The 20,828-nt window shown below is 38.8% G+C and overlaps 2 protein-coding genes across 2 annotated transcripts; one reads left to right on the forward strand and one right to left on the reverse strand.

Annotated features, from left to right (window-relative positions):
• The first annotated feature begins 2,015 nt into the window (after positions 1 to 2,015).
• Positions 2,016 to 4,925, forward strand: LOC114722392 (malate dehydrogenase, glyoxysomal). The gene is made up of 8 exons (XM_028908421.1): positions 2,016 to 2,211; positions 2,365 to 2,586; positions 2,916 to 3,230; positions 3,435 to 3,524; positions 3,648 to 3,767; positions 4,149 to 4,238; positions 4,425 to 4,519; positions 4,619 to 4,925. The coding sequence occupies exons 1-8, from the start codon at positions 2,140 to 2,142 to the stop codon at positions 4,689 to 4,691; spliced, it is 1,077 nt and encodes a 358-aa protein (XP_028764254.1). The 5' UTR covers positions 2,016 to 2,139; the 3' UTR covers positions 4,692 to 4,925.
• Positions 4,926 to 13,011: 8,086 nt separating this feature from the next.
• Positions 13,012 to 17,018, reverse strand: LOC114722390 (leucine-rich repeat receptor-like serine/threonine-protein kinase BAM1). The gene is made up of 2 exons (XM_028908420.1): positions 14,310 to 17,018; positions 13,012 to 13,817 (listed from the first exon to the last, which is right to left on the reverse strand). Exons 1-2 carry the CDS (start codon positions 16,885 to 16,887, stop codon positions 13,363 to 13,365), a joined length of 3,033 nt encoding a protein of 1,010 aa, XP_028764253.1. The 5' UTR covers positions 16,888 to 17,018; the 3' UTR covers positions 13,012 to 13,362.
• Positions 17,019 to 20,828: the final 3,810 nt, after the last annotated feature.

The following is a 20,828-nucleotide window of genomic DNA, read 5'->3' on the forward strand; positions in this document are numbered from 1 at the left end:
TTCTTCAGCAACTGCACCCACAGACGAGGGGTAGAGTTTTCATATTTTCATTGTTATTTGACGGGGATTCGACTGTGCCCCATTGAAAGGTATGGATTTCTGTTTTTGAACAAGAGGCATTGAATCCGAATCAAAGAACATACAGACCCAGGATCCGGAAGCCGCCACCTAATCGCCGCGCCTCAATCAAGGTAGTGACGTCTAATCCTTCGGCAAATGTTTGATTAATTGCACGAGTTATTAAAGAACGAGAGTCTCACATACAATCCAACCGCACTCAACAATTGCAGTTTAATCGCCAGTTTCATCTTTTTCTTTTGCATTCCCGCAAGAGAACCGCAGCTTTAACCAAAGGCGCGCGGAATCGCTTCCCTTGTAAGCCAAGCATTCATGAACATGAATAAAACATCAAAAGCAGATGTAGGTTGCTCCATCTCGAAGGAATCCCACTGAATCTGTTTTTCCTTTTCTTTTTGGCCCTTTGAGAAACAGATGGCGTTTGATTATGCAGAAAATGTCATTGTCCCTTTGCGATGAGAGGGCAGATCAGGGATACTGTGGGCGTAACTTTAGGTTAGAATGAAGCAAGAGCCATGATCGCGGCTCTCTAGTGGGCTAGTTGCTGTCTTGATGATGACTTTCAACTGCTCAGTTGAAATTTGCTGAGCTTGCCAGTTTCGTGGAGTATATCTCCCTAAAAAAGCAGACCAGTGAACATGGCATGGCAATGGCTTTGATGTGCAGCGGCGTGCCACCATTATGGTAACCCCAGTGCTGATGCCCATCATGACTTGACAGTGGAAGACTAAATTCCACAGTACATGATGTAAGTAAAAAAGTTCATTAAAATCTTTATTTTTGGCAGGTTTTATTATTATTATTTTTTGCTAGACACGCGTATTTTTTTATTGGAGACAATCCTGTTTGAAACATTATAGAACGCTAAATATGAGCAGTGGCTATCTCTCCCAATAGGAACTTGAAATTTGATTTACCACATTATAAGAAACTGACCCATTCTATTAGACCCAGTGAGTAGTTTTGGCAAGTTTATACTTAGTCCTTGCCTTAAATTCTACAGCAGACTCACTTCCTGATTGGATGGGCTGTTGAATGTGGATCCAAGACACAAGATGGGCCAAAAACGGAAGCAAGGTCCACTAGGAGCCATATTTTCAGACTGGGGGGACTCAGTGAGTCTTATTGAGCCTCGCACCAAACACAAGACTCTCCCTAAGTTTTTTATGGCCCAGCCCATGGGTTTTCTTTGTCCGCAGAGAGATCCTTCCTTCTGTTGCCCATTGAACACGGAGTTAGGATTATTGATGATTTTCTTAAAATATTTTATTTCACTACATTCAACATCAATATGTTTTTAACTATTTTCATAATTAATAAAAATGTCTTTTTTGACTGTTTTTTTGGCCAACTAATGTTTTTTTGGATTGTTGCATCAAATAAAATTTTCATTACTGTAGATTCATTTCAATTGTAAAAGAGAAAACTGATTTTTATAATTAAATATATGACTTTTTATTTGAGGTAAATCAGTAATACCCCGCTTGTACAAACCAGGTGTGATTTGCATGAAAGAAATGGTGAATTGATGATGGTGATCCACGTGAAGGAAGGAGAGAAATGAAGCGTGGAGGGTTCAGATAAGACCAACTTCAAATTTTCCACGCTTTCCGATCCCCGCAGCAGATGACGTCCTCATCATCTAATCGTCTTGCCTTAAAAAATACTACCTCCCTTCTTCTTCTTCTTTTTAATATATAAAAATTAGTAAAAATTATAGCTTTTATAATTATTTATTTTTTTAAGATAGTTCTTATAATAATTTTAACTAATATAATTAATTAATAAAAAATGGTAAGAAAGACAATATTTTTTAATTATAAATAATTAATTTATTTAAATTAGTTAGTTAATTATTATATTAATAAGAGGGAAGCAGTAATAAAAAATAAAAAAAAGGCGGTATGTGCAAAGCTTGTTAAAGAGATCAATACCGAAGCAAGCTTCGACGGGGAGAGACAGCCTACATTCGAGGAAAACAGATCACATTCAAAAAAGAAGGGGCAGCAACAAAAGCAGTGTTTCAGGATTTAATCACAACTCCATAATTCTGGAAAGAGTATGCGACCAATTTCAGATGCCAACCGACGGATCGCCAGAATCTCCGCGCATCTTTTCTCTCCATCTTTCCAGGTTCTCTTTTATCTTTACTCATCAGAATCGAAAGCCGTTATCAATTTCTCTTCTATCCGAGAGAGAGATCATTTTTCCATTAATTTTTCCCCCTTTTTTTCCGAATCAGCTGGTGATTTGAATACTTTGTCTATGTAATGACGGAAAATGTAGATGGGGGAGGATGCTTCGTCGAATTTGAGTCCGGTGAATTGCCGGGCGACAGGCGGAGCACATGGGTTCAAAGTGGCCATTCTGGGAGCTGCAGGAGGCATTGGCCAACCTCTGTCCCTGTTGATGAAGATGAACCCATTGGTTTCTGTTCTCCATCTCTATGATGTCGTCAATACCCCCGGCGTTACTGCTGATATTAGTCACATGGACACTGGTGCTGTGGTAAGTTAGTTCTTCCTTCTTTTGGATTATGTCCGTCCTCTTCTGTTCATTCTGCTCCGAATATACTTTAAATTTGTCTGAGGGTCGATCTTGGCTTTAAACTAATTTGGGAGATCGCACTAGTTCTGCCAAATTTGGTTAGGATAATTAACAAAGCTCAGATGTACATGCTAATCACAAATTTGTAACTCTGTTTCTAAGTTTTGTCATTCGACTTGTTCTAATGAGATTCCCGGATATCCAAGGATTGGAGAAGATGGGTACTTTTGATTTTTAATCCTTTCCGTACAGCCTGCTTAAATAACAAGAAACTTTGGTATATTATATAGGTGCGGGGGTTTTTGGGGCAGACGCAGCTGGAGGATGCCCTTATAGGCATGGACTTGGTAATCATTCCGGCTGGTGTTCCTCGCAAACCTGGGATGACAAGAGATGATCTTTTCAATATAAATGCTGGAATTGTTAAAACTCTCTGTGAAGCTATCGCTAAGTTTTGTCCAAAAGCGATCGTCAACTTGATAAGTAATCCTGTTAACTCCACAGTTCCAATTGCAGCCGAAGTTTTCAAAAGAGCGGGCATTTATGATCCCAAGAGACTTATGGGCGTTACAATGCTTGATGTTGTTAGAGCCAACACATTTGTGGTATGGCTGTCCTAATGATCTTGGATTTAGCATATGCTCTTTCAGTAATGATTTAGATAATGAATTCATTTCTCAAAATGAAAGAAAAATTTACTCCTAGTTATTATGTTTACCACTATGTTACTGTTTTGTAGTTTGTTTTGCGATCATTAATCTAAAGTATAAATTTGACGTCCATCTGCTCCTCCTCTGGATAAACTGCAGGCTGAAGTCTTGGGCCTTGATCCGAGGGATGTGGACGTCCCAGTTGTTGGGGGACATGCAGGGGTCACAATTTTACCTCTTCTTTCTCAGGTCTGCCACCAGTAGCAATTTCAGTTGTGAAGTGTAAAACTTTGGGCCCTCACTTTTTTATTAACTTAAAGACTCTAGTGTAGTAAACCATATTATTAGCTAACAGGGTTACATGACTTTCAGGTGAAGCCTGGTAGCTCTTTCACCCAAAAAGAAATTGACTACTTGACTGATCGCATACAAAACGGTGGAACAGAAGTTGTTGAGGCAAAAGCTGGAGCTGGCTCTGCGACGCTATCAATGGTTCGTGTTTTTTTTCCTTAAAAAAAATTTAAATGTTACATTGCTTGATTTTTCCCCTGTTGAGAGTATGTCAACAAATTAGCCCGGAATTAATAAACTCATTTAGCTATACTCCCTGAATTTTCAGAGTAAACAGATTCGCCTCTGAAATTATCTCAGCTCCACGTTTAGATCTACCTGGCTAGTAATGGTTTGAGGAAAGAAAAACTCATTGTTTTTCAAAGGTATAAGGAAAAAGTGTTTTGTCATATCTAAACAAACCCAAAGAGAACAAATTTAAAGATATGAAGTGAAATGAGCACTCAACCTTGGGGACTATCGATTGTTAGTTTCCACTTTACATAATAGTGATGACGTTACCCGATATGCAATAAAATGCAGGCTTATGCTGCTGCTAAGTTCGCAGATGCGTGTCTTCGTGGCATGAAAGGAGAAGCTGGCATCATTCAATGTGCATTTGTTGACTCACAGGTATGCATCTGTATATGAAGGACTGTTAAGACTGTTATGCCAAGAGTGTGTCCCTGAGTTGCCATGTTTCTTTCCTCTCTCAATCTGGCCTTTCTTTACGTTCGCAACTTGGAGTTTTTATATTGGGTAGTAAAGTGCTGCTTTTTGATTCATATAGTTCGTATGACCTGACAATGACCATTGTAGATAACTGAGCTCCCATTCTTCGCATCAAAAGTGAGACTGAGCCGTGAAGGAATCGAGGAAATCTTACCCCTGGGTCCCTTGAATGAGTATGAAAGGTATGTTAAGGTTAACTGTTTGTCTTATTTGGGAATAATAATTATATAATCATTTATATAGGTTAAATATCAAGATTTATCTACGCTGACCTTGAACAGGAAGGGTCTGGAAAAGGCGAAGAAAGAGTTGGGGGCGAGCATTGAGAAGGGAATTTCGTTTATCAGAAAATGATGAGTTGATGAATCCGTGTTTTATTACATACAGGTTCTCTGTTGGGATCCAATCATCAATAAAATGCCTTCTTATTCTTTTTCTTATCATGTATATGGGCTTGGGCACGGAAGCCCATTTCCTTGTAGGGGTCTAATTTATGAACATTAGTGTGCTCCTTTGATTTCACAACTCATCTGTGTCACTTGTCTTATGATCGCCTCTAATAGTAAAATAGCCAAAAAGTAAAAAGAAGCTCATCGGTGCCAGTGTGCCACTCCACCAGCAAGCGGCACAAGTGCCATTAACGTTCCAATTACGGGGCTTTCTGCCGGGTCCACGGCAAGCTATTGTTTGGGCTATTGTCATGCCGCCTTAGATCAATTTTACTTAAGCTGGGCCCATAATTTGTTGCCGCCGGGGGTGTTGAAATGTAATTTTGGCCACAGAAAAGTAAGGAGGGTGCTGCGATCAATATGAATACTCTTCACTTTTTAAAAGTTTTACGTTCTTACTTACGAGTCATTCGACAAAATTAGAAGCAATTAATATTCATTTTTAATGTACCCTCAATATGAACATTCGTAATTATGGTAGAAAGGGATTTAAAGAAATAAGTAAGTTGGTGTTATGATTCATTGGGTGTAATTGAGAATGTTTCTTAAAAGATGACATAATGTCAAGAACATTTAATTTTAACTAGAAGTTTTGTATAAAATAATGAAGGGTAATTTATAAATAGAAATGAAGGGAGTTTGACAATTGTAACAATCGTACTGTTGGTTAGTAATGTGTGAGACTTTCAAGCACATTGGAGTAATAAATTGATTGGGGTTGGCAAGCGCATGTGACAACAGGTAATGCACGCATGAAGTGAACATGTTTTCTACTGCATCTCAAAATGATGCTCACTTGTCTGACTTGAGACATTTGTTTTATGCTCTATATTTGAGTGACACAGTAAAGTGATGATTGTATCAGAAAATTGTGAAGGGAAATATGTTTTGGGGTGAATTGAGGCAGCTGTTTTGGAGGCGATGATGATGTAACAACAAACAGGACATAAAAAGCGACGCCATAGCGGACAAACTCGTTATCCTCCACCAATTAGGCTCTTAAAAAAAAAACAAAAATTTGCGTTCGCGTTGTATGGTAGGTAGGTGAAACCTAAGCTCAAACACAGCACACAGCCAAAGGAAAAAAAATATGTTCACGTTCACATCGTTCTTGAACGAACGTGGGCTACTGCCCGCCATTCATTCCTGCATAAAACGAGTCATTAACTTTTACTTGGCACAATATTCTTTTAACATTGCGCTGTCTTTAAAACTTGCATGCGGACATCCAAAAATTAAAAAAACATTTATGAAAAATTTTCTATTGCCAATTTGCCACCTAACCCTTATTTTATATTAAAAAAAATGAGGGTACCTAGTAGTATTTATTGTATCATTAGAATTGTTGTCTATTAATATATTTTATTTTTATGATTTGTTTAAGGCACAAAAATACTGAACACTTAGAAAATAATATTTTATCTTTGTGTTTTTGGCCAGATATTTTATCTTTATGCTAGTTCATTCTAAAATATAAATAGTTTTTTTGTCCTGCATATCTTTACATGCATTGCAAATGATTGAAGCAGGCATGAACGCCACCCCTGCATCATCTCCATGATTTATGGCTTTCTATTTTCTTTCTTTTCCTCTCTGTTTTCTCCCCATGATATTTCGATTCCTCGATCTTTCATGTTCATACCTCCTTTGTTTCCGACAAAAAGATGCTCTCTGCCACCAATTTAATTATTATTGTTATTTTTAAAATGCAATACTTTTGTCTAGACCTGGGCTCATTTATTATTGAATCGATCAGAATAAATTTTTAAATGAACATCTTATGGATATATGTAATAAACGCGTTTGGTTGAGTCTGAAATTACTTTTTAAAAGTATTTTTATGCAACTTGAAATTTCCATAGGTGTTTCAATAGCCAATATGGTGGGCCTATATCTAGGGCTCCGTAAGAAGAAAGAGTGATAATAACGGAGTCTGAAATTTAAAAATGTCGATTAAAAATTATCAAGAAAATAAGCTAGTGAGCCAAAATGTTCGTAGTCACATGCAAGTTGAAAATAGTTGAAGTTGAATTACAATTATTTTTATTTATTTTTTTCACATATAAGTAAGAAATCTTGAAGAGCCCAGTTAAAAGGCATGCGACCTAAATTGAAAATACTAGAAGTTCAAATGTAATTTTTTTTTCACTGAATATTTGTTTTCCTGTTTATTCTTCAATTTCCCAACTTAGCTTTCAAAAAGTTTTAACTGCGGCATGAATAAAGACAAGTTGGTTGAATCCGATGTGAGTAAAAGGTCCTAAATTTTGTGTTGATATCTTGAAATTCAGGGATTGTAAAGTCACACAATCCTTCCTGGTGAGACAATAGACCCAAAGTGCGTTAATTCGTCTTTATACATTGCGAATTTGCGCTTGCGCACGTAACTCCATGATGGCCCTCTTAGATGCTTCACTATTCCACATATGTTTCTGCTACTCATTCTCCTCTGTTTCTCTTTCCGTTCCCCTCCAACGTGTCCCCACCCCCAACTGTTTCTTCTTTTATTTTAATGATACATAACCTTATTAATTTTATTTTTTATTTTAGCTTTTTTATGTCTTGAAAGTTTAGTTTAATAGCATTAATACCTTGGCCATTATCCTCCGTTAAATTTGACTGTCAAATTATACGGTTTGACCGGTATTTTTAATGGTCAAACTTAACGATGAATAACGGTTCAAACCAGAAATACTATGAAATAAAACTTTTAAGGCATTCAATAACAACAACAACAACAACAAGCCTTATCCCATTGGGTGGAGTCGGCTACATGAATCACACGACTCCATTGTGCTCTGTCAACAACCTAGTCATGAGATATATTGTTAACCAAGAGGTCTCATTCAATGACCTCATTGAGCATTCTTCTCGATCTTCTTCTGCCTCTTTTTATGGGACTCCATACTGTTTAATCTATCCTCCTCATTGGAGCCTCCAATAGCCTTCTCTGCACATATTCAAAACCACCTTAAGTAATGTTCAACAATTTTCTTTTGAATAGGCGGCACACCGACTCTTGCTCTCGTATTTTCATTTCAAATCTTTTTTTTTTGTATGACCGCACATCCATCTCAACATCCTCATTTCTACTACCCTAACTTTGTGCTCTTGTTTTCCTTTTATCACCCAACATTTACTACTATACAACATAGCTGGTCTTATAACAGTCTGATAAAATTTTTTTAAGCTTCTTAGGTACCTTCTTATCGCAAATAACTCCGGTAACCTTCTTCCACTTTAACCATCCAGCTTGTATTCTATGATAAACGTCTCCATCAATTTCATCATTCTCATGTATAATAGATCCTAAGTATTTAAACTTTGATACTTAAAGAATGATTTGATCCTCTATCTTCACCTCCAGATCATCATTGCCTTGCCTCCCTCCAAAATTGCAATGCGCATATTCTATTTTGTTCTTACTCAAACGAAAATCTTTTGACTCCAAAGTCCTTCTCCATAACTCCAATCTAGAGTTAATCTCTTCTTTTGATTTCGCCATGAGGACTATGTCATCCGCGAAAAGCATGCACCTGGGGATTCTTTCTTAAATAAGCTCGTTTAGAATATTTAGAACAATATAAAACAAGTAAGGACTCAAAGAAGATCTCTGATATAGGCCAATCTTAATGGAAAAATCCTTTGTCTCACCTCTAGGCGTTCTTACACTAGTAGTTACCCCATCATACATATCTTGTATGGCTTTGATATAAGCAACCCATACACCTTTCTTTTTCAAAGCCTTCTAAAGTACTTCTCTTGACACACGATCATAAACTTCTTCCAAGTTAATAAAAACCATATGTAAATCCTTTCTTTTACTCCTATATCTTTTTATTAACCTTCTTAGTAAATAGATTGCTTCAGTTATGGATATCCTCGGCATAAATCCAAATTAGTTCTCCAAAATAGAGGTCTCCAACCTCAACTATATTCAATCACTTTTTTCCACAACTTCATTATATGACTCATAAGTTTTATCCCTTTGTAGTTCGCACAGTTTTGAATATCTCCTTTATTCTTGTAAATAAGAACTAGAATGCTTTTCCTCCATTCATCTGGCTATTCTTGGAGCGTAAAATTTCATTAAAAAGCTTGGTTAGCCACAATTCACCCTCCTCGCCTAAATGTTTACAAACTTCAATAAGAATACTATTAGACCCAACGAATTTACCATTTTCCATTTTCTTGATAATTTCCTTAACTTATCCGATGCAAATCTGGCAGTAAAATGCCAAATTCTAATAATCTTCGCTAATTAGTAAGTCCTGTAAGTTCTAAGTCACACATTCGCTTTCTTCATTAAACAACTTATAAAAGTAAGCCTCCCATCTGTCCTTAATGTCCCCATCAGTAACTAGAACTTTACCATCTTCATCCTTTATACTCTGCACTTGATCCAGATCTCTCTTTTTCCCTCTCTTTATTTCGTAATCTTGTAAATATTTCTTTCCCCTGCCTTTGTTCCTAGCTCCTCATAAAACTTCTCATAAGCTTTAGTACGTGCTTTGCTCACTACTCTTTGTGTCTCTTTTTTAGCCAAACGATACTTTTCCCAGTTTTCTATACTATTACACAAATGTATGGCCTTAAAACAATCTCTTTTCTGTTTGACTTTCTCTTGAACACTCTTATCCCACCACCAAGTCTCCTTATCTCTCTGACCATGACCTCTGGATTCTCTCAAAATTGTTTTAGCAACCATACGAACCCTCATAGCCATCTCTTCCCACATAATGTTCACATTTTCCTACAACTCCCAAATCCCTTCCTTTTGAAAAACTCCCGCTTCTCACCCTTTAACTGCTATCACTTGACCCTGGGTTTACTACTTGATAATACTTTTATCTGATACTCTTAAAATGCACATCAATGATAAGTACTCTATGTTGGGCAGTCATCTCATCCTTAGGAATCACTTTGTAATTAGTACACAGTCTTCTGTCTCGGTTCTTAACCCAAAAGAAATTAATTTTTGATTTTGATGCCCCACTCTTGTACATGATTAAATGCTCCTCTCGCTTTTTAAAATAAGTGTTGACAATCTTGAAATTGTATGCAAGAGAAAAGTCAAGAATAGATTATCCTCCATTGTTAAGCTTCTCAAAACCAAAACCTCCATGAGCCCTAACAAATTGTCCTACTTCCTTGCTGACATGTCCGTTAAGATCCCCACCAATAAATTTTTTTATTCAAGTGGTATGCTTTGAACCAACCCCTCCATATCTTCTCAAAACTTATCTTTAAGGTGTGCTTATGCCCCAACCTGAGATGCATAGGCACTAATGATATTGATCATATCCTTTTCAACAATTACTTTTAATGATATTATTCTGTCCTCAAACCTTTTAACCTCCACAACATTCTTTTTTCAAGTTCCATCAATGATGATACTAATACTATTCTTTGCACTCACTTTCCCTGTGTACCAAAGTTTATACTCTCCAAATTCTGTGGAAACTTCTCTAGCCCATTTAGCTTCTTAGAGACACAAGATATTAATCCTTTTGTCCCTCATTACTACTACTACCTCCATAGATTTCTCATTCAAAGTCCTAATATTCTAAGTGCCAAATTGAATCTTGCTCTCATAAACTAACTTCTTTAGTCGCCTTCATCCAAAAGAGTACGGTAGCCCATGCTTATTTAACACTACATCCGGACGACGATGCAGCAGCTCTAGCTCACTTCTCACTGTACTTGAGTCATACAACGCGTTACTTCTGGGCAACGACCTAGGAGTAGTATAATTACTTCGTTGATCTATGTTCATAAGATTCAACGAATTTTTATATTGGCTATTGAGGGTCTAACACAACCTTCCTCTTTATTCGGGCTTGGGACCGACTATACTATATAGGCAGAGTTAAAACTTTTAAGACATATAAATCAAAAATTAAAAAAAGTACTAGCTGCTCATTTATTAATGGTTTCAATGTATTTAAGCACATTATCCCTTAATCCAAACAATGTGTTCTTTTCATTATTTGGATTCTACTTGGATAGGTTAACGGGGACATTGGGTAGTTCGGTCAAAAAGAAAAAAAGGGGGACATTGGGTAGGAATTAAAGTGTAGCATGTACAAACGAGAAGTCGCCCCCAGAAGAAGTGAGAAAGGGGGTGGGGTAAGGGAATCAATCTGCGGAGCTGTAATATAATGACTCTGCATCAGCAACAATAAATGAGTCAAAGCAGAGTCCGGACATCATCCAATCCAACCCTTTCAACTTTGTTTTTGCCCCATGTGCGATGCCACCTGAAGTAATCAGTCCATTCGTTTCTTTAACAAAATTTCTAACTCCAACTCTCCAATTATCTTTATATTCTTTTCAATTAGAATCTTTTATGGTACCTCAGGATAATTCTTATAGTACTTCTTTCCATTACCCACTCCAACATTCACCTTTAGCTGGCAGCCTTCTTCACGCCAATGCATTACAAGTGAAGTGAGAATATTTTTGATTACGTGAAGCCTACCTGCCTAAAGCCCTAAGAGCAGCAGAAGCATGGAGACGTATCATAAAGGGATTAGCGTCTTCAACAATCCTGTAGTGCGCTCTGCTCTGTCTTTTCAACGATCCATGGGACCTAAAGGTGATCCGTCCCAAACGCAAATAGTAAAAGCAAGGTCTAAGCCTGTCAGCTGAACAAATATTTCAATGAAGGAAAAACAGCACAAGCCAACACATCTCCCTGCCGCGCATCAGACAAAAAAAATGGGTAAATTTTTCAACCGTCTACCCTTCTTTTCTTCCGTCTACGTAAAGTTATTTGTTTTTTTGGAAACCAAATCACTTTATCGTGATCCCGCCTTTACCTTTCTCTTTTCATTTTTTTATTCGTTCCTGTGCTCGATCTTTATTTTTTCTTCTGAACTAGCGTGATAATTGAATCTCTTTTTATATTTATTTATCCACATAGGCAAGGTCCCCCCCCCCCCAAAAAAAACAAAAATACCAGATTTTTGTTGTGTGTTTGGTGTGCTCTCCCGAGTTTCTCTGGAGAATCCCATGTTCAAACATTGAATTAATGAATCGGAAAGAATCAGAAAATCTATACTTCGGAAATCTCGGTATATATGATAGTCTAATGGGGCATAGGCATATACTGCCATGGATGTCTGAAAAAATTTTCAAAACTCCAATATTAATGCCTTACTAAATCTGATGTTCATACACGGCATTTTACTGCCCCACCAACCGCGAAACAGCATGTCACATTTAAAGGAGTTTGAGTACGTAAAACGAAAATCTATGGAACTTTTGTATGACATCTGAAAAGAGAACTGAAAAGAAAAGAAGCCAAGCGATCGAATTTTTCAAAAATAAAGGAGTATCAAAAGTAGACGAGACGCAAAGGAGATTCCCTTCTCATCCACAAGGGACAGGACTCAAATTAATTGTCCGCATCTGGATCTAATTTAGAAACCGATCAATGGTGGGAACCTTTTTCCCACGATGAATGGCCCAGTAGATTCCATGAACAGGCCATCGTCCTTACAGTGGCGATGCAAAATCAGGCTCTCTGCTTGACTTATTCTAAGGTTTACCCATTTTAAAATTAAAAGCACCTTTAAGAGAGGTGAGCCTAAAAGAATCAACTTTTAAATCAGAGATTAGTAACTCAATCCAAGAGCTAAGGATATCGGGAAAAAGGCACAAAGCTGCTTGATTTTTTATCCACAGACGTCTTTTTCTCGTAGTTAATGTGCACCAACCCACTCTCATAATTCCATTATCAACGTAATCTCTCTCTGCTAGACTGCTCCGCATACATGGCAAGTTGCGCAGAATTTCAACGACCCCAAGACCCAACTCACTAACTCTTAACAACCCACAAATCTTGTAGCCAGTAGTACAGTGGGAATCACGTGCATAGGTTACGTCGTTAGCCCTTCCTGTTCTGATAGGCCAACCAATTTTATAATCTTTCTTTTAGGATAATCCCTATGCCAGCCAGCATACTGCAATTATACTTCAAATCACAAGGGTCCACGTTCACACACGTATCATAATTCATAACAGTTAAATCGTAGACTTTTACTTTTGCACCTGCTCCTACTGCATAAATTAGTGAATCACAGCCATTTATCCAATCATTTTCTTATTTTCAAATATAATTTAAAGATTCAAGGCGCTTTCTAAGTTGCTGTTCTTGTCAAAGCACTGGAGAAGTTAATGCTCATTACGAGCCTATCCAATCAGATCGGACGTAATGGGACTGCCAGGAAAGACATTTTTCATTGCCAATCCACTCATATTTTTCAATGGGACTCAGGTAATGCTCATTGCGTTTTCCATTGTCACACTCTGCATTGATACCCTTTTCTTGGGATAAACATTCCGCTTTACACTGTTCCAGGGGGCAGGGGGTCAGAGAAGTAACAGTTCGGATATAAGACCAGTACGCAAATGATGAAGACAACGACTACTACGAAAATACCCCGCCAACCCTACTGTACAAAACAGAAGAAAACTCCTTGCATTTAAAAATCTGAACTTAAAAGAAAACCCACCCCACCAAGAAAAACTGAAGCAAACACATCAAATGACAAGGCCATAGAGGACCACTTTCAAATGCCGAGAAGATCAGCAGGTGGTGATTGAGGAGTTTCATCCTTCAATTCTTTAGATTGCATGGTTGAAGCCTCTGAAGTGTTTGCCGATGACATAGATGATTCTGTGATTGCAAGGTCTCCCTGTTTAGAGCCCGGAGACTTCGGGAGTTCCGTTAGAATTTGAACAACTTCGCGCATGGTTGGTCTCTGCACTGCCTGCTCTTCCACACAAAGCATGGCCACATAAAACACATGCACCACCTCTTGAAGGGGTACAGATGAAAGTCTAGGATCAAGAACTTTTACAACTTCTTCCTTCTTTGAGTCCGTCATTTTCCTGACCCATTGCACAATGTCCACCCCATCACCAAATTCTCCCACTGGTTTCCTGCCAGTTACAAGCTCTAAAAGCACCACTCCAAAGCTGTACACATCGCTCTTCTCATCAACTTTCAGTGTGTAGGCATACTCTGCAATCAACCATTCAACTTCAATCACAAACTAGATAAAACCACCGACACTAAAAATCATTTAGTAAAATAACCCCCCCCAAAAAAAAAAAAACAGAGATCTTCCGTTTTCTTTGACATTTTTTCTAATCAAGGTCACTGTTTTCGGTCGTTAACGAGAATCTCAAATGATTCCATGATTTATTCGACTATTGGAAGGCTCCGGTCAAGCATCATATGAACCATCTACCTGCAACGCTACCAAACATTTACTTTGGAAGCCCAAGCTGGAAGCAGCCAAATTTAGTGCGACTAATCACGAATCAAGAGGTCATATCATAAAACCTCACGACAGACAGCATAGCCTTCTTAATCAAGGGAGCAACTTTGTATGACGGTCGGTCAAAGAATCATAACGAATATTAAGGATCCAGGATTAAACGAATGGAACAATGAAATTTGACCAAAAAAATTAACAAGTAATTCATTAATTACCCCAAGTTTGAACAGTACCTGGAGCTATGTATCCATATGATCCAGCAATAGCCGACATGCATTCGGAGGTTCCTGAATCTTGAAGAAACTTGGCAAGCCCGAAATCAGCAACATGTGCTTCAAAACTGGAGTCAAGAAGGATATTATTCGATTTTACATCTCTGTGTACTATAAGTGGCGAACAGTCATGATGAAGATAGCAAAGTCCCTTCGCAGCCTCCACAGCAATCTTATACCTAGTGTCCCAAAGCAAATGGCCCCCTTTCTTACCATGAAGAACTTCACCTAGACTTCCGTTCGGCATGAATTCGTAGACCAAAAGATTTGTTTCGTTGTTTGAACAGAAACCCAATAATCTTACAATGTGTCTATGTCGGATTCTCCCTAACGTCTGGATCTCTGCATTGAACCCATGATCGTGAGAAGAACTTCTACTCATAGCTGGTAATCTTTTCACAGCAACCTGATCCCCATTGGGCATTGTCCCTTTGTAGACAATGCCTGCACCTCCTTTCCCTATGATGTTATCCTCCTTCAGGCTATCTAAAACATCATCAACAGAGAAGTCCAAGCGTTGGAAAGTAGTCAATTTAAATGCACGAGCTTCGCTGGCCTTCTTCAGTGAGCGGGCTTTTATTATTGCCGCAACTGCAAATGCAATGGAACATACGAGCAACCCAAGCACCAGTAAGAGCTTCATAGAAGCAGACAGCGGGCCTTTAACGTGTGGCTGGTGAGCGCCATTTGCAATCCCATCCTTGCAAGGACCCAGATACGGACCACAAAGGTCGGAGTTACCCAGGAATGATGTGTAGTTGAAATAGCTAAACTGGCCGGTACCAGGAACCAAGCCAGAGAGATTGTTGTATGAAAAATCAACAGACGTCAAGCTTTGCATGGAGGCTACTGATGCAGGAATGCTCCCAACTAGATGGTTTCTTGAAAGATTCAAGTAATTCAGTATTCGCATACCAGTGATCTCAGTTGGAATGTCACCGGTAAGTTCATTGCGGCTCAGATCAACAAACGTCAACAGCTTGCAATGACTCATTTCCGGCGCAATAGGGCCTGAGAATTTGTTATGACTAAAATCTATCTTTGATAGCTGCTGCAACCTCCCAATCTCAGGAGGGATTTGACCTGAGAATTTGTTGCCATCGAGAAGAAGCTTCTGCATTCCGGAAAAGTTCCCAATCGTTGGGGGCAACTGCCCAGAAAGCTCGTTATTGGATAGAATGATCTGACCAAGATTGACAGAAACAGAACTAGGATGGGGAAACTGCCCGGAGAGAAGATTGTCCTGCAGCTCAACCTGACTGAGTTTTGGAAGCCCGAAAAGGCCCTTTGGTATTGATCCATTTAGAAAGTTTTCTCCCATACGAATCCTAGCTAATGACTCGCATCTCCCAAGCGATTCAGGGATAGGACCAAAGAGAAAGTTTTCTAGGATAATCAAAGTCTGAAGACGATTGCCAGCGCACATATCAGGAGGAAGAGTCCCAGTCAATTTGTTTGACGATAGATCGACAAATACAAGCCTCCTGTTCTTTCCCAGACCCTGAGGAATGATTCCAGTGAAATTATTCTCCCAAAGCTGGAGTACCTCCAGCGCCGGCAAATCCCCAACGAACTCAGGAATGGCCCCGTGAAGTTTATTTCTGAACAGGTTCAAAAGCGTTAGGTTCTTGAGCTTACCAAAGCTCTCCGGAATCTCACCCGTAAGCATATTATTGGACAAGTCCATGGATTTCAAGCTCTTCAGGTTCCCAAGCTCTGGTGTCAGAGAACCTGAAAGTCCATTCACTTGAAGAAACAGAGTATCGAGGTTCTGAAGCTTCCCGAGTTCCGGTGGTATCTCCCCAGTCAGTCCACAGTTCGCTGCGTCGAATCTGACGAGTTTGGACAAGTTTCCAATCTCAGGCGGTATGCCACGGGTGTAAGTGTTGAAGTATCCAATATAGAGTTCCCGGAGGCTGGTCAAGTTTCCGATCTCCAGCGGTATAGTGCCATTCAGCTCGTTACCCGAAACAGCCAAGTATTCCAAATGTTCCCAACCTCCGTACTCCGGCGGGATCTGACCCGAAAAGAAGTTCCCCCCGAGATGCAAATGCCGGAGATTTGGCATCTGGGTCACCACGCGCGGAAGGGATCCACTCATGTTATTGTTGTACAGGTCGAGGACCTCAATATTCTTGAGCTGGGAAAATTCGGGAGGGAAAGTGCCATTGAAGACATTGTTTGAAAGGTTTAGGAAGCGAAGGCCAGCAATGGCAGAGATCCCCGGGGGGAGGCCTCCAGAGAACTGGTTACCAGCGAGGGAGAGATTAGAGAGGAATGGAAGATGAGCAAGTTCGTTGGAGAGAGTGCCGGAGAGGTTGAGACCGGCAAGGTCGAGAGAAGAAACGCGTCGGCGGGAGTCACAGGTGACGCCGGACCATGTGCAATACTCAGGTGAGGAATTCCAGGAAGAAAGAGCAGATTGAGGGTCATCGGAAATGGAAGCCTTGAAGGAGAGGAGGGCACGATACTCAGAGAAGCGTGAAGCAAGGGAATGGTTGAAATGGAGAAGAAGAAGAAGCAAGAGGAGCAGTCGCATTCTGGGCGTAGCGATATTGAAGTGCTGAATGTTAATGAAAGAAGGATAGAGGAAGAAGGGGGGGAGGAAGCGAGAGGAGGGGGGCTGCGTGTAGGTACAGAGTGTGGGGTGAATGAGAGAGTGTAGACGAGGCCGTCATCTGATTTCTTATCGTCGGAATAAATATAAAAAGTAGAGGGAAGTTTGTCGATATGAATTATTTTTCTTTTCTTCTTTTTGTTTTTTGATTTTTTCTCTCCAAAATTACTGTTCTATGGAATATACGTACAGGCTGTAGGCCCCAGCTGGTCAGCGAAATGCATGACTTTTTTTTTTTTAATTGTATTATGCAGCAAAAAACAACTCAAGCGGACGGATATTTACGCAAAATTCCACGAGTAATATATGATTTTTTTTTCTTGGTAATTTTTATAAATATATTATATGATAGTAGGCATCATCATCATCAATACGGTAATAAAAGTCATCAGATTTATTGCGGCTTGTACTATTTATGTTATATGAAAGTGGAGCTCACTTGTAACTTTACATGGTAAACTGAAAAAGATTGTGTGTTTAGTTATCGCATAAAGAAGGTAATAGCAATACTAATAGCAAGCAATAATTATTAACAATGGAAACAGTCACGAATTTTTATGGTATGCAAAATATGATAATTTTTTTCACCAAAAAAATGACATTTTTGTCTGTTTTTTTTTTTAAACAGAAAACGTCATGTTATTAAAAGCAAGGAGAATTGCGGACACCAGTTTTCAATGAAACAATAGTGATTGGGAAAAGAGAGAGTGGAAGGATGGATTAGAAGGGTAAAGATAACAAAACACAGAAAGGAGTGAATGGTTTATATCATATATAATTCGATGCAATCAACTTTAAGATATTCTTTTCTTTAATATAAAAGCCAAAATTTTAATTTGATTATAAATGTAAGATTCTAATTCATTTTATCTCTTATATTTATTAATTTTTTAAATAGTTCTTATAGTAGTTGCATATATTAAAGATTCTATTAAATAGTAGTTATGGCTAATATACATTATTAGCAAGGATATCTTAGGAAACACAACACATAATTATTACAAATGATTAACTTGACAGACTTTTTAAATTTATTTAAATTAATCAACTAACTCTTATATTAACGATAAAAAATAATATTATTTGTGAGGTCTGGAGAAAGGCATTCAAAGTAAAGGAGGAAATACGTGGCGTTTTGTGTAAATTCTATTGCCAGACTCTATGACCATCCCGGTGATCCCCACAGTCCCATTCTCTCAACTTCAAGTTAGAATCATATTTTTACCTCGTATTTTTTCTCTCGCCCTCCTCTCAAACACAAATGAAGAAACCCGCATATTACATCCTCTTCTAAATATAAAAACTAGTTAACTAATTTGAATAAATTAAAAAAATAAATTAAATTAATTATTTAAAATAAATAGGTATTGTTTTTTTTTAAATATTCTTACTTAGCAAATTTATTTGCTAAAACTACTATTATTAGAAAGATTATCTTAGAAAGAAAGAAATAAATAAATATAAAAGACAAAGTAAATAGAATCTTATACTTAGAACTAAAATAAAAATAAAATAAGATCTTATACTAAAATGCGGAGATAGTACATTCTTAATATAGTCATAACCATATAAACCATCCACTTCCATTTTCCCAAGGGTAAAACTGTGTTTCATTCGGGTAGTATATACTTGACACTACCCCAAATCACGTTTTCCCAGCCATTAAATAAAATCACAAGCTCTTCCATGTTTGTTCTCCTCGTGCAGTGTTCCCTCTCCGCTGATATTTTACAAGCATTTCTTTTAATGATTATTTGAATGAATTAAATTTGAGAATTGTTAGTTTCATTTAAGCATAGCTCTCACTAAGATGTTTCCAGCATTCACACAGGTTTGAACTCGACTTTCTACTTAAGCGCTCAAAATCCTTTCCACTAGCACTAATACCCGTTGGTGTATTTCAGACCATTTTAGCAAATCCTGTAGCCTCAGGGAGAGGGCGTACTTCCATTTTGCGCTGCTTAATTAGATTTTAAGGACATCAAGCTGGCTGACAAAGTTTCGGTCTTGATGGATCCTGAACGCCCAACCATGATAACTTGTCCAAGAGGATGATGCTTGCTTGGAAGTTGAAAGGATGTAACAATAAAGACTCCAATTTGCTTACCGGATTTGAATAGGTAGCGCCCAGCGGGGGTTGAGGTGACCGAGACGGACTGTGTGCGGCGTAGCCAGCTGTATGCATGTGGTCAAGATTACGCTCAGAACAAGAACTTGTTGAGCTCAAATTGGGAAATCCCCAAGGCCAAGGGCCAACTTCATCCATGCCGCAAAACACGCGGCCTTGCGTCCAAATTAAAACGTCAATATTCTATTATTATTGTGTTTCTCTCTCCCTGGGGATGCTCTTCCCCTTTGTCTCCTTTTACCTCTGGATCCTCTCACCCTTCACGCTCCCCCCTCGACAGCTTTACTTTCATTCTGGTTGCTCCCTCATTTCCCGTTCTTTTCTTCACGACTTTCCAACCTCAGCCTCGATACACACACACACAAGTCAATGCTATGATACATTCAACCTTTTCTAATTATGTTTTTTACTAGCAATAACCTCGCTCCTTTCCCTTGCCACAAAAATAATGTAGAAAGTTACTAACCCAGCCATTACTATGTTGATAATCAGCCCCCAAATGAATCCCTTTCAGTATTTTAGCAGCTTGTAGCTAGCTTGGCTGATATAAGACAAATATTGAATTCATACCGACAACTCCCCTGATAATTGAGAAGCAGAACTGGTGGTGTTATGAATGCGCGGCTCTGTCCTCTTCTCCACTGTCTAGATGGGAAGCATGCAAAAAGTTTCACAGACGGACATATAACTGAAAGATTTATGTACTATACTTTATTGTGTGTATATACGGATCCATCACCGGCATGGAAGAATAAAATTAATGCCGTCAAAAATGAATATTTCATGGAGGCTGTTCTCAAGTCCAGGAGACCAAAAGTGGCATTTTGGTTCTTTTCTAGTCAGGCTAGCTATGCGTTAAAAATAGTTGATAAGCAGACGTGGACCTCGAGAAAGAAAATAGAATCTTGTGTTGTGCAAATTAACTAAAACATAAGTTGTGAATAACTCAATATAGAACCCGTCATATCTCTTTCCAAACACAAAGCGCAAATGAAATCAACAAGCCGCCACAAATTCTCTGTCAAGGCATGGAAAAGAGACAATGTATATAATCAGACACGAGTCTTTTAGGGGACCTTGAGCAGGTCGATTATTGGAAAAGTGAACAGTGTCTTTACGGGGCAGAGACGGGTTTGTAATTCAGATATCTGGGAATCTGGATTGAAAAGGCCACCGGGGAGGGGAACCGAGAGGGACATATGAGTCATGGCGTTAATCACCAAAGGCTGGGCAAGTGGGGGAGGCAAAGGGACAATTAATTGTCTCAGGAGAAAAGGAGGTCGGCGAATGCGTCTGGAGTGTGTGATCAATATATAAGTGAAGCAGATATTTGTGTGGAGTGCTTAATCACGAGATTAAAGAGACAAAAATGACGGCATCCCATTCTGGCGGGTTTGTTGTTTCTTCAGCCCTCACGTCCTTTTCAATTTTGTCTCCCTTCTCATTTTTGTGCATGTTGGCTCTCAGTCTCACCCAGCTTTGTTTCGCTTCTTCCCAAGTTTACTCTCAGTTTGACTCGCTATCCAGTGCTGCTTTTAGTCCCCTCCGGCCCACCTTCAGGATTCGTTCCCTTTTTTCCTGCCACTCGTCTCAGTCCAGTCAGAACGACCATTTCTTCTTTTTCCCTTTGTTTAGCTTGGCTTCTTCATGAATAGAGATAGGTGTTTAAAACTGTCAACGATATTCACACTGGTGGAGGGCTCAAACTAAAATTTTTAAGATGATCATACGCCCA

The sequence above is a fragment of the Neltuma alba genome, unplaced genomic scaffold, assembly GCF_004799145.2.
Source record: "Neltuma alba isolate B1F8T4 unplaced genomic scaffold, ASM479914v2 tig00012092_pilon, whole genome shotgun sequence".
NCBI classification, from domain to species: domain Eukaryota; kingdom Viridiplantae; phylum Streptophyta; class Magnoliopsida; order Fabales; family Fabaceae; genus Neltuma; species Neltuma alba.